Source organism: Lepisma saccharinum, chromosome 30, assembly GCF_977018435.1.
Source record: "Lepisma saccharinum chromosome 30, izLepSacc3.1, whole genome shotgun sequence".
Lineage (NCBI taxonomy): Eukaryota > Metazoa > Arthropoda > Insecta > Zygentoma > Lepismatidae > Lepisma > Lepisma saccharinum.
In genome coordinates, this window is record NC_139258.1 from 16,603,712 (window position 1) to 16,616,763 (window position 13,052).

At 35.0% G+C, this 13,052-nt stretch overlaps 1 protein-coding gene across 3 annotated transcripts in view; it reads left to right on the plus strand.

The window, feature by feature from the left end:
• Window positions 1-13,052, plus strand: part of cysu (peroxidase homolog) — a 187,692-nt gene that overhangs the window by 157,602 nt on the left and 17,038 nt on the right. Inside the window, exons 16-19 of one of the 3 annotated variants that reach the window (XM_083115658.1) lie at window positions 221-390; window positions 1,910-2,018; window positions 4,814-4,916; window positions 7,726-9,845. In XM_083115658.1, the coding sequence (XP_082971784.1) occupies window positions 221-390; window positions 1,910-2,018; window positions 4,814-4,916; window positions 7,726-7,953 (610 nt within the window). In that variant the 3' untranslated portion in view covers window positions 7,954-9,845. Of the gene's footprint in view, window positions 1-220; window positions 391-1,909; window positions 2,019-4,813; window positions 4,917-5,667; window positions 9,846-13,052 lie in introns of those variants that run through there. The other 2 variants (XM_083115659.1, XM_083115657.1) reach the window with 2 other exon arrangements.

Sequence of the window (13,052 nt, forward strand, 5' to 3'; positions counted from 1 at the left end):
GTGCACAAAATGTTTCATTTATTAAATTAAACATTGCGATAAGAATGTAATGCTAGTAAATTATATAAAATTATTAAATAGTATGATAAGAATCTCTCATTAGTGATGCTCTTTTCCAATACCATTACACTGATCATTGGGAGACTTTGTATTTATTTAACACATTCAAGGTAAATAAAGTATTAACATTATTAATAACTGCTAAACGTCTCACTTTTAGGCATCCGTCAGACATAGACTTGTGGTCTGGTGGTGTGTCGGAACGTCCACTACCAGGAAGCATGGTGGGGCCAACGTTCGCCTGCGTCATTGCGACGCAGTTTAGCTACTCCAGAAGGGGAGACAGGTTCTGGTACGAACTGAACAACCAGCCCTCGTCCTTCACACCTGGTAAGTTATATTACGCCTGAGTACAACTTGTCTCAAATTCAGCGCAAAAGTATCACGGCTCGAAACTAAAATTAGGTGCCATTCGTCTGAAACTTGTTTCAGTAGTCGATTGTCAAAACTAAAATATACATATATCTTTATTTTAAAGACTGCGCTTAATGTTTGGGCTTCAGAATAAATGTGCTTTGCGAAGTCACCAGTTGAAAGGATTGTCAGTAGTTCTCATCACCGCGATTGAGCTAGGCAGGAAGAAAGGCGACGCAAAATAGTCAAAATACAATATGTATAATGGAAATTGCTTGGACAAATATATGTAAACGAAACGCCAATTGTCGCTCAATAACTGAAGCAACCACCAATTTCGAATACCTACATACTTATTCGGACTGTCATATCAACGTACGCTGTCACCTATGTAGCGTATCTTGACTTGAACCTTCTTATAACATCATAAATATAAATAAGTATATCTTGCGATAGCAAATTTAATTTAATTTTGACCTAGCAGCCAGTTTATTGCAAAACTCGTGACGTCAAATGCCTCATATCATGAAAACGAGTGGGATTACAAAATAATAATAAATAGGAATATTTTCGCCATGTTTAAATATTACCGTAAAAATCTTAATTAACCGCCATTTTTCGATATGACGGCGAAAGCTCAACTAGTATTGTTGAAGACTTCTACAGGAGTTATACAAGTTATTTTGTGAACGTACAAAAAATCAGCTTTGTCTTATTTCATCTACGCGTACTTAATCTAATTTGGCTGATTAAACTGTTGTAATAACGTGAACATTGTAATATTATTCACATCACTTCACACAATAAAGAAATTGAATACTGTATTTTAATAGCACTTTAAACATGTAGCTTAAGTATGATTTTGAGAGCTTTGCACCACGAGCTTCCCCTCTCGGAAGGTATTTGAATGGCATGAAATGATTGTTGATTTTTATGTTATTCATCTACATTTTATTTATTAAGTTAATTGAGATTTGGATTCTTATAATTGATTGCACAGTACGTAATTTTCCTGTTGGGTTGTTTTTCCAGGAACCTGACCATTTAGGAAACTTGTTTCCATCTATCTTATTCCCTTGCCAACAACTGCATTTCTCTATTATTTAGTCCGTTTCATGTATCCAGAGGATGCCCTTGCCTTCATCCTTTAGGAAACTTGAGTCACTTATACCTCATCAACTTCTGTAGATTTATTAACTTTGTTCAGTGTTTGAGAATCAAGCACTTTCTATCACCATTCTACTCAAATCCAATTACTGACTTTTTTTGAGTTGGTGTTTTAAGTCCACTTTATGCACAGTAAGGCTAATCGGGACTGGACCTACGATTTAAAGTGGTATCCGAACCACTGTGCCATGTGTCTCCAAAATCCAATTACTGAATTGAAACTGTCTTGCATCCATGGTTGGGCACAACAGGGTGGATGACATGCCATGAATTATGAAATGCTTCAGCTAAATTCAATGTGCTACTTACACAAATCTTTCTTCCACAGAGCAACTTCAGGAAATCAGGAAGATCAGGCTTTCGCGCCTCATCTGTGACAACACAGATCTTATCGACACCATACAAGTGTATCCTATGGTGCTGCCGGATCATGAAATGTGAGTAGGTTTTAACTGAGGTGACTGAAGAAATACGTTACTCACTTCCTCTTTCTGGCTTCATAAAAGAAGTCAGGAGTTCACAGTAAGTATATGGGTAGGTGCGGATATCAAGCACATGTTTAGAGCTTCAGACAGAGCTTATTCTAAAAGTATGTTAGCATGTAAGCATTGGGTATTACACACAAAAAATTTACGAATCATGTGAATGTGGAACAGCTTACTTAGGTCAACCGAAACACTCTCTGCAGATGAGAATGCAGGAAAAAGAAACTAAAACGAGAAATGTCGAAAGTAGAAAAACACACTTGGATGAATCGTACAGAAAACAGTAGTGGTGAAATGTAACATTATTAAATAAAGAACCAAACTGAAACAAAAGAAAATCACGGAAGCAGCCTGATACTAAACGTTTCCAGTCATTCCAATACAGAGTTCAAGTAATCTAGTTCTTCTTAAGATAGAATAAAATAAGTAAGTTAGGAGGAGGAAAATTGTACAGAACTCTTGGTAGAGTTGTAGAGTAGTTAGTGCACAGGCTCTGCAATAAGCCAAACGTTATAGGTTCGATTCAGGGTTGGCATGTTTAAAACAAAAGTGTTTTTAAAAAAACATGTTTTAAACGTTTAAAACACACGGCTTTGTTTTTTTACAAATGTTTAAGACATTTAAAACAATGTGTTTTAAACATGTTTTTTCAGACTTGTTTAAAACAAATTTTGATACTTGAGGTTTGATAGTTTGAGGTTATTTGCGTGTTTTGTAACTTTGTGTTGTCATTCATTCCGTGTCCTTTTGTTTATTCTGCACAAAAATCTATTCAGTGGCTGAAAATGTATGTAAAATCAGTTAACAAAGAAACATATCGTGATGAGTATCCGTGGGCCTCTTTAAAACGTCTGGGTATGTTTTTTTTACAAGTATTTAAAAAAATAATATTTAATACTATATGGACGAAACAGTTTTGTTCCTCACTTAATACACTGCACTGCACACAGTTGTTAATGCCAATGTTTTGTCGTATTCCGAAAAACAGAGTAGCTATGACATGAATAGAGTGGGGCCTGGCAACTGTGCATTAGTTGAAGCTTTTTGAACAGCCTACAAGCGAGATTCAACTTTTAAGATTAACAAAAATAAGTTAGTCAAGCATTTACTTTATACCTAGGAACATAGTCCTTCCTTGGATTATTAACAGATTCCCTTAGAAAATAAGTCTTTTGGGCATTATGTTTTAAACGTTTTATTTGATTAAAACATGTTTTTTTCTGTTCTTGTGTAAAACACTGTTTAAAACAAAAAAAACACTTTTCAAAACCTGGTTCGATTCCACTCATCAAGCTACAAAGGCTAGAGAGCTATTGTATTCTCTGGCAATGTAGTGTTGAAAAAGGCAGAGATAAACTAACGTTCATTAAAGTAGCTTGCTAATGTTTATCATCATACGAAACGAAGACGTGGTAATATATATCTTTGCGAATTAACTGATTATTGCAATTTAGTGTGTAAGTTTGAATGTAAAATTATTTCTCTTCAAGTTTACGGCTATTACAAGCATACAAACACAATATTTTGTTGTAATGTGTTTTTTTTAGAACACACGCTCCCTTCACCAGATGTTCATTTTTAGTTTCATTAATTCTACAAAAAGACATAGTTATACAATGAATATTGTCGATAATGTTACATTTTTGGAATATAGCAACTGTGAAACAATCTGTTTTTGATATTTCATTAATATTTCAAATGAAGATTTAATCATATTTTAATTATGGATCCCAAATATCATAAGAGAATTCAAAATCATGCCATTGTTATAACTAGGCTTCGGATAGTTATGCACTAAAAAAAACCTTTAAATATGCATGCAAATATGCTCTTAAAATGCTCGAAATATGCTCTTTAAATGATCAAAATATGCATTTAAAATTTTAAAAATTTATATCAAACTCAGAAAATTTAGCCATATCTTGTAACTATTTATTAATTCACCTGTTTACATAAGTAAAAAAATTGTTTGGCTTACCTTATTGATAATTGACCATATTTTACATATGGTTTTTGTATATGTATCTTTATCATAAGTCCACTAACTATTTCGGACTTCACTGAACGTCACGATTAGCAGAAGATGGAATTTCACCAGCTGTTTCTCATTCTACTCAGCATGAAAGGTTACTATTGCACTTAATAACTACGTATTGTTTCAGATGCTCAAAAGTAAACTTATGCCTGCTATCCACGAGAATACTTTTATACTCTGAAAACACTCTCTCCACATCACAAGGAACAATATGCGCATGTTGTAATTTCAACAAATCGGAAAAGTGCCGTTCACTTGGAATACCGTCCACATTTTGTTTCCCTTCATGAATAGAGCAAATATCCTTTAGGAGCTTGTAGCCAGAATTATTTGCGAACACATACTGAATCATGTTTCGGAATTGCTCCAAAGGAAAGGAAACTACACATTTTCAGACAGAAACAGCAGAATATACATTTGTAAGAAAAAATCGGTAAAATATGCAATATATCCTGAAGACACCGAAAATATGCATTTGCATATGCTATATGTAAAATGCATAATTATCCGACGCCTAGTTTTAACTACGATCTTGTAACAGCGGTAACCTAGAAGAGAAATAATTTTACAATGCAAGCAATACATATTACAAGGAAAAAATGAATTTGAATTAGAAGCATCTATATTCGTGTGTGTTGATAAAATATTTCAAATAATTTCATTGCATAAATGTATCTTATCTTATGATGAAATTTCCCATTCTCCCACCCAGTAACCCAAGAGTGCCATGCAGAAGTGGAATCTTGCCGAGCGTCGACCTCAGCAAATGGGCCGACTACAGTGGGAACACCGGGTTCGATGCTGGAGCACCTCTCGTGAGTAACTTCGATCCTTACCTCTCTCTGAAGAAGAAAAAGTGAGGCGTCTGTCACTGTGACAGTTTGTTTTACATATAAAGAAAATTTGAACGTGAAACAGTTCAATGCCATATTCATTCAATCATGGGCAATTTGCACCACAATTCGTCAAACAAGAAAATGCATGAACTTCTTGCTAAAAAATCAAAATTATCGTAGTTCGTGATTGGGTTGGGTCCTAAGTTCTCAATTCAAATATATTTTGAGTGAAAAAAGATATATAAAGATATAATTTCACGTATGCTATTAGATTCAATACAATCGTGAAATTTGGAAAAAGAACGTAATCTTCTTATTAGAAAGAGAAAATGTTGAAACCAAACAATGTAAAATGCTTGACCCACCCAAATGAAAATACAAATTTCTCATTATTCATTATAACAATTGGATTGAAGATTCGCTTAACGTTCTTGCATATGCGATGACGAATTTCAAAATGGTGCTAACATGAACAATGTTGTTCAATCTCTATAATATCCTACACACTGTTATCGAGATCTTAGATCTTACATAGTTAAATTATTTAAAGAATTGCATCAGTTTCAAACCATTCACAGTTCATTGGTAGCCATGTTGAAATGCTTTTGTTTTTCTTTTCGTTAGATATGTATGTTACTGTTCTTGTACTTAGTACAACGAAGTAATTCAAAAAACATGTGTGTTAGTTCATATATATAAATTTATGTAATATTGTTTTTCTCTCTCCAAGCACTGACGTAACGAAAACCGATTATGCTTAACGACACGAAACACAGAGGAGGAAATGACGTCATAGTGGAGGAACCAATAGGGTTGGGAAAGTTGACCACGACTAGAGAAATTACATTACCAGTGTGAGTGAGCGTGAGTTGCACAGAACAGGCAAATCATCCACACGAAACTTGACTGATTGACAGAACTCCCATTGCTTTGTTTTTTAAAGGATATTTTCAGTGAAGACTCCAGTGTACACTTTCAAAAAAATGTATATGTACTCACAGAACCACTATGCTTGTAAGCTTAAAACGCTTCACTTGCTTAATATGACGTCACGCATGTAAATAAATACTTCATATTTTGCTTCAGTTCTGTACAGTATGCACCTCTTTTCTTCTTCCAAGTACATTATTTCTGGAAATTATATTTCAAGAAACATTTCAGTGACTAAACTTCTTGTCTTGCGACTAGCTCTTGACTATCATGTACAATCGGTATTTTTGACTAGACTATTGGAAACGGTGAAGGGAAACCTTATGCTTCCATTCCACATACGTTTTGGTGACTTGACCAGTCAATTGACTGGCAGTGTCTTGGAGTCAAGAAGATGACTCTAAGAGTAACTGCCTCAAACGAGAGTGGATTTTGCAACAATGTTTGTCAGACAAACCTATGAACAATAACATGATTTGAAATCCATTTTTAATCAAATCACTTTATTTCTTCAACTGACAGGTAAAATAGTATTTCATGCGGTATTGTGTGGAAGCTCAGTTCTTTGTCTATTTATCTACAAATTTCTAGGTATCATTCATCTTCAGTTCATGTATTCACTAATTCATTACAATCATCAATGTGCACGAAATGTTTTGCAGAGAAGTAAATATATCCAACCAAGAAAGGATTGAATTACTGTCCGTATCATTAAATGATCGGATGAAAACGATTGAAAAGTAGGTAAGAAAATTACCACTGTACAAAAACAAACTTGAGGAAAATTATGAATACTTTCTCACGGTTAATCCATGTTTTTCATATTTCAATCCACTGATACTTGACAAATATATTAAAGACACTTGTCTATTTGGATAGATCTTCGATGGAGAAGATCATATTGTGTTCTGAAAAGTTTTGTAATGAAGTAGAGTGGTAGTCGATAACAGACGACGAAATAGCTGACAAAGAATACAATAGAAGAGTCTTTTTTTATTTTCTATTGAGCGAGGTTCAGCCTAGGATTGCTGCTCTACGGCCTAACTAACATGATATAATTTGTTAAACAAATACCAGTGGTGAAATGAAAATGGAAAGTCTCAAAGAATATTTAAGGAACAAAAGTTATATGAATTAAGAACCTGAAAGGGGAAATAATTTAATATGGCTTCCTTTTATTTGATGCTCAGAAAAACATTACTTTGGAAAAACAGACTTTATCTGTCAGTTGGAAAAAATAAATTGATTTGTAACTTCAATAGTGATATATTTGGGGTTATGCATTGTTTATGTATATATTATAGACTGATTATAGACACACTTCAATAGTGTTTGAATCAGCAACGTAGAACATCAAACTTAACCCTCAATGTATCTATTTCAAGGTGCTTAAAATAATAAACTCGTTCCTACTCTTGCAAATAAAATATTAATGTTCATATATGTATAATGGAATATCATCATCTCTGTACATAAGGGAATCTTCTTTACATAATAGCAAAGAATCGTTTAAGATCGATGTAATGGGTTTCAAGAATAGGGAATGTTTCAGATTTCCCTCGCCTTTTTATTGTTTGTTAGTGGAGGTAAAATATGTTACTTGTGTGGGCTAATGACGTTTGGTGATAGGCCTTATGCTACAAAGAGATGATATATTCTTATACATTGGCCATGTGTTATGTGTGTAAGTGTTTGTAATGCTTTCTTGCACAGTCTTCCCTTGCTTTCTGTATTGTTCTTAAGTCTTGGTGCATGTGTGAGAATGTAAATAGTGTATGTGTGAGATTTGTACGCTTTGTCGCTTCTTGTATCATTGCTTTCGTCTCTTTTATGTTCTTGTCTCTGTTCTTTCCTATAGGTAGTTGAGGGCGTTGAAAGTGTGGTAGTCCCACAAACTGTTCTATCGCCTCTGGTGCAGCATGTAAGTCCTTTCAAGCGTGCTTACGAACCTTCTACTTCTGAATCCCGTTACGTCGGGCAAAGAACGAAAAGTACTTTCTACGGGAATCCTAACGTTGCACCGTACTTCGGAATGCCCTATGCCTCATCCGAAGAGAGTGTAGCAGTGGAATCTGAACGCGAATAGAGCTTTCACTTTCCTCTTTCCTGCTCTGCCAAAACTGAACGCTTTAACGGATCCTAGCTCTGATGTTATTTATGTACAGTTTCCTTTCTTTCCTCAACTTGTATGCTTGTCGAAACGACCAGTTCACTTAATCGCTTTCTGCCAGTTTGCTATCTCGTACTTAACAATCCGTTAAGATATAAACGTTTGCTATTCTTGCCTCATCTCCGAAGCGCACCTGATTGGTTGAATCGGTATGCGTGACGTCACAGTTTAACCACGCTTAGTATTTATGAACCAAGCTTAACTTTTATGCCTTGGTTCCTCAATTAGACCACGAGAAGAGTATCAAACTAATCACTATCATATAATTGTAACCCAATTACATCAAAACTTCGATTTATTCTAAATGCTATGCGTAATCACAATCATGCTATATATTTAGTAGGCACATACGTAATAGTAAATTAAATAAGTAATGTAGTAATACGATCTAGCAAACAACTTTAAAACAGTATTCGTAGTCTAGTATAGATCGGTCAAGAACTTAACACACTTTAACATTCAGTCAAATTAGTAAGTGTTAAAGTGTGATTTAGTCTAATCAATCAAATCCACAAATTAATTGGTTATTATTAAGATACTTGCCAAGCAAGTGAGTTTCTACTCCATTAAACCAAGAGAACTTGGAAAATATTTTTCTACATAAATATTATTTTTTTGAAAAGTTGAAAACAAAATACAGCGAAACGCAGAAAGCGATTAAAGAGATAATATTCAATTACGAATATATTCTATACAAGGCAGTTTTGACAGCATACATTATCATCTTAATCAATCTGCACCTTATAATGTGGCTAACAATGATATATTGCAACACTATGTCTTAGCATTATTGTTACTCTCCATTGTTACTAGACATCTGACGTTCTGTTCCTTCAGTAGAATGACCTAGACCTTTTTTCTAGAAAATTATTCAAATCAGACTTCTTGACATTCTGTCGTCTATATATTTTCTTTCTGCAATGTCAAATTAATCTTGTGTTAAAAAGTTCTGGTTTTTACTAAGTTGTAAAACTTTGTATCACTTAAATGTATCGGGTGTGAAGTGTTTCCTGTAATGTAAATATCACATTGACACTTTCAATAATACATTTCGCTATACTGATATACAAGTGCCAAGGTGTTATATTTAGTATAGTAAGTCCATAGTTTGTGCTATGATTCGTGCAAAGAAGAAATAGGCTATGTAAAACTTACTATGACGATCTTCTGATGAAAGTAAACGAGAAAAAAAACATATCTTTGCTGAAATTGTGAAAAAAACGAACTGAATTATGCGAAGAGTGGCTTTTGAAGAAATCTTATAGTTACCTTGGATGATGTATCATCGAAAGCATTAATTTATGTGAATGGTATGGTGCAAGAAAGCACATATTTTCAAAACACTGTGGAAGGTTTTCTCTAATTCTACTTTTCTCTACACCTTTAACTCACGTGTTTTTTTTTTCTGGGTGTCAATTTCCTATGTTTGTATGAATGCCATTCAGTGTTGCCATCATTATATATATATTACTGTCTTCCACCTAGTTTTGATCTGGATTTCAATGATGGCACCGCTGTTTTTTAAAACGTAAGTCCACTTTTTGATAATCAAGAAGTAAGGAAGTATTTTTGATATGTAAGAAAGGAAAAAAAACTGACAAAGACAGGGTTTATAGTTATTTTAACGAGAAAGTGTTTTTTTAATGTGCTGTGGTAGTATGTATCACAGTAGCCTAAAAAACGTTAGTGTGTAAAGAGATAGAAAACAAAAAGATGTAATGTAAAGAAGGATTGTACAAAGAATTTTTATGAATAATGTATACAATGTTCATGTACATATGCACCAACAAATAAACAAAAGCTTCGTAAGGGTGATTTTTTCACTGTAGTGTTCCTTTGATCATTGTCACACAACCTTCGTAGTCTTATCACTATTTTTTTGTTTTAAAAAAGCACCTCACTTGCACAATTGTAGACTGATAATTTACACAGCTTTATCACATTGGAGTTAAGAAATAGATGGATCAGAATTTCCACGGATGATTCTGAACCAGGAGTGACACAACAAATCAAAATATTCTCATATATTTATTGGAGACCAACGTACGGTTCAAGTAACAAACAGCAATACGGAATAACTTTTCATCTGTAAGTAATGCTAATTGTCTTCAGCGTACGGCATATTTATCTACAATCTTTTGAGGTATAACCATGTTTTTCGACCATGGAAATGGTTGTACAGTACAGTGGCGTATTCTCAAAATTTGACAAGCTTTACCGCAACAATTCTTATTTATTGTAACTATTCACCCCAATCTAGATTAATTAGATACTAGACCAAGTGTTTCAGAAATAATTGAGTGGTTACAAACATTTATTGCAAGTAAAGTTTTTAACTTACGTTAATGAAACAAGTCCAGAACGATCAAGGAACGCAAAGAGTTTGTGCGTGTGTTCTGTTAAGCTGAGAGTTCACATTCCTGCCGCTAGGCGGCACTCGCAGTGTTTTGGTCACCAAGATCACCGGACCTTACACCGTATGACTTCTTTTTGTGGGGTTTCATCAAAGATAGGGGATTCGTCCCACCGATGCCGAGTGATATCGGAGACCTAAGGGAGCGATGGACACAATCGACAGGCCCATGTTGACGCGAGTGTTGCAAGAAGTAGACTTTCCTGTCGATGGCTGCCTTGTCACCCATGGTACACACATTTGTAGGTGTAAAACAAACTGCGTTCCTCGTTCGTTCAGGACTGGTTTCATTCACGCAAGTTCAAAACTTTACTTGCAACAAATTTTTGTAACCCCTCAATTATTTCTGAAACACCCGGTAGAAATAATTATTTCAATAACTTTCTTAAATTCTGGTTTAGAAACATGTTTTAATAGTCTGCATAATATACGTATATGAGCAATTACCCACATATTAAAGCTAAATGCATAAAAACAATATGAAAAAATTTGGTCTACCGATGGTAAACGCAGTAACATGGAGAATACGCCACTGGTACAGTGGGATCCATAAGTATTACCGTTCAAATTGTCCATGACTATTTTCATTAATTTTTCTCTTACATCCTGTGTGTTTTAAGCGATGGATTTTTATGTATGCTGATGCTGAAGTTGTCAACAGCTTTCTTTGAGTTTTCTTTTCATTCTTGAAGCTCGTATTGGATCAAATAAACTCCACGAACATAGTCATGGACAATTTGAACGATAACACTAATGGATCCCACTGTACAGTATTCGAAACGCAGCCACTGAACATAAATCGACTGTTATACAACGAACTAAATATGTACAGTTCAGGCGATATTTTGGTCGGAAATTTCCGGGTGACGTATGTTGGAACTCACAAATTTGCACAAAATGGCAATTTTATGGAGCACAAAGAAAAGAACCTTTGCGCATCTTCCCTTTCATACCTTCATCTCGGCTCACAATGAAGCCTCCCCTCCACACGCGAGTACGATGCACAGGACTCGAGGTTCCGCGCAAGATCTTTTGCCTGTGGTACCATTATACAATGTTTCTTTTTCAATTAGTGTTTATAAGTATAGTTCAATGTAAGTTTATGCGAAGGTGGGAAATTCGTTACACGAAATTGTTAAGACTATTATGCGGTTATTATTCAGAAAGTAAAGATCCTCCACGAGACGTCATATAATCGTGGTCGCTGGATATTTACACACGGATCCACCTGTAGAAATTCTACCTAGGTTTTGCAGTACTGACAACTGTTCGGTGAGTCATCCCTTGTAAATTGTGTGTCGTAGAAGCATCACGTCGCTGTTATTTCATTCTCTTGACAGCTTCGTAATGTTTGGTGGACCTGGAGAGAGACATGACTTATGCCCACTTCCAGGCGAAAGATATACTCGAATGAAATATTATTTTCTTTCGACTGTTACTGGAAGTCCATGCAGCGAACATTGAAGTTGTCGTCAAATGGCCAATAACTGCATATCCGACCCAAACTCCTTGAAAAGAGGAGATATGAGAAGCCTATCTAACAAACTAAAAAAAACACGATCGTGGTCGACTAACAACGAGACAGGAAAACCGGCAAAACATACCGTTTAGGGATCTGTTACTTGTAGTTTTGATTCATGTGCAACCTGGCTCGACAACAGGCTATATTCTGAAGCAACCCCCGTCTATTCTCAATGTGACACTTTTAAGTTTGTTGTGCACAATGATGTACTAGAGTCAAAGTTAATGTATCACTAGAATGTAAATGCATGAACAGAAGGAATCTCTAAGTAAGAATGCGGAAGTCACTAGCGCCATGAAACAGTTAGACAACTTTAAGCCACATAACCAGAGACAAGTAAATAGACGTTTGGCATTTAGTCCGCAGCCGACACGAAGCTCATATCAAGTAATTAACTACATTTCATCAGATTAGATTGTATAGTTTAAGTTGTATTGCATTTTGTGTTTACATAGCAAACTATTGAGACAAACATGATCATATTGATCATTTTAAACATCAGGCAGTAGTTTTTGTTTCATATTATGTATTATAAGTGGCTATCGGTATTGTCAATTTATCTGAATCCAAAAACTACAAATGGATTTATGATTTGGAAGAAGAAAGCAACTGACATCAGGAAATGTGCATTTATGTACTCGATTTCGTATGTTCGTTTGTCTGACATTTTCTTCTATCTACATAGCGCAACACTTTGGGACAGTGTTTCTCAACCGCCGGGCCGCGGCCCATACATGCAATAACATGAAAAGCTATCGCAACAGTGGCGATGGGCAATGAAACGACCAAGTGGGGAGGTAGTTGCTTTCCGCCTTGAAATTTGGATGTTGACGGACGGACACCACGTCTATTTAGTGTGCGCAGCAATTTTCATTAACGAATATATTGATGTGGAAGAATTCTGATTAATTGGAATTTTTCTGAGTCTCAAATGAAGCATCCAATTAAAATCAGCGCTTGCCAAATTAATTTAATGATATTGCCAAGACGAAACTAAAGGATTCCATTAGAACCAGTCCTTATCAACAAATTTCAACCAAATTTTATATTTCTCAACAAGCCTAGACGGTATCGAATTAT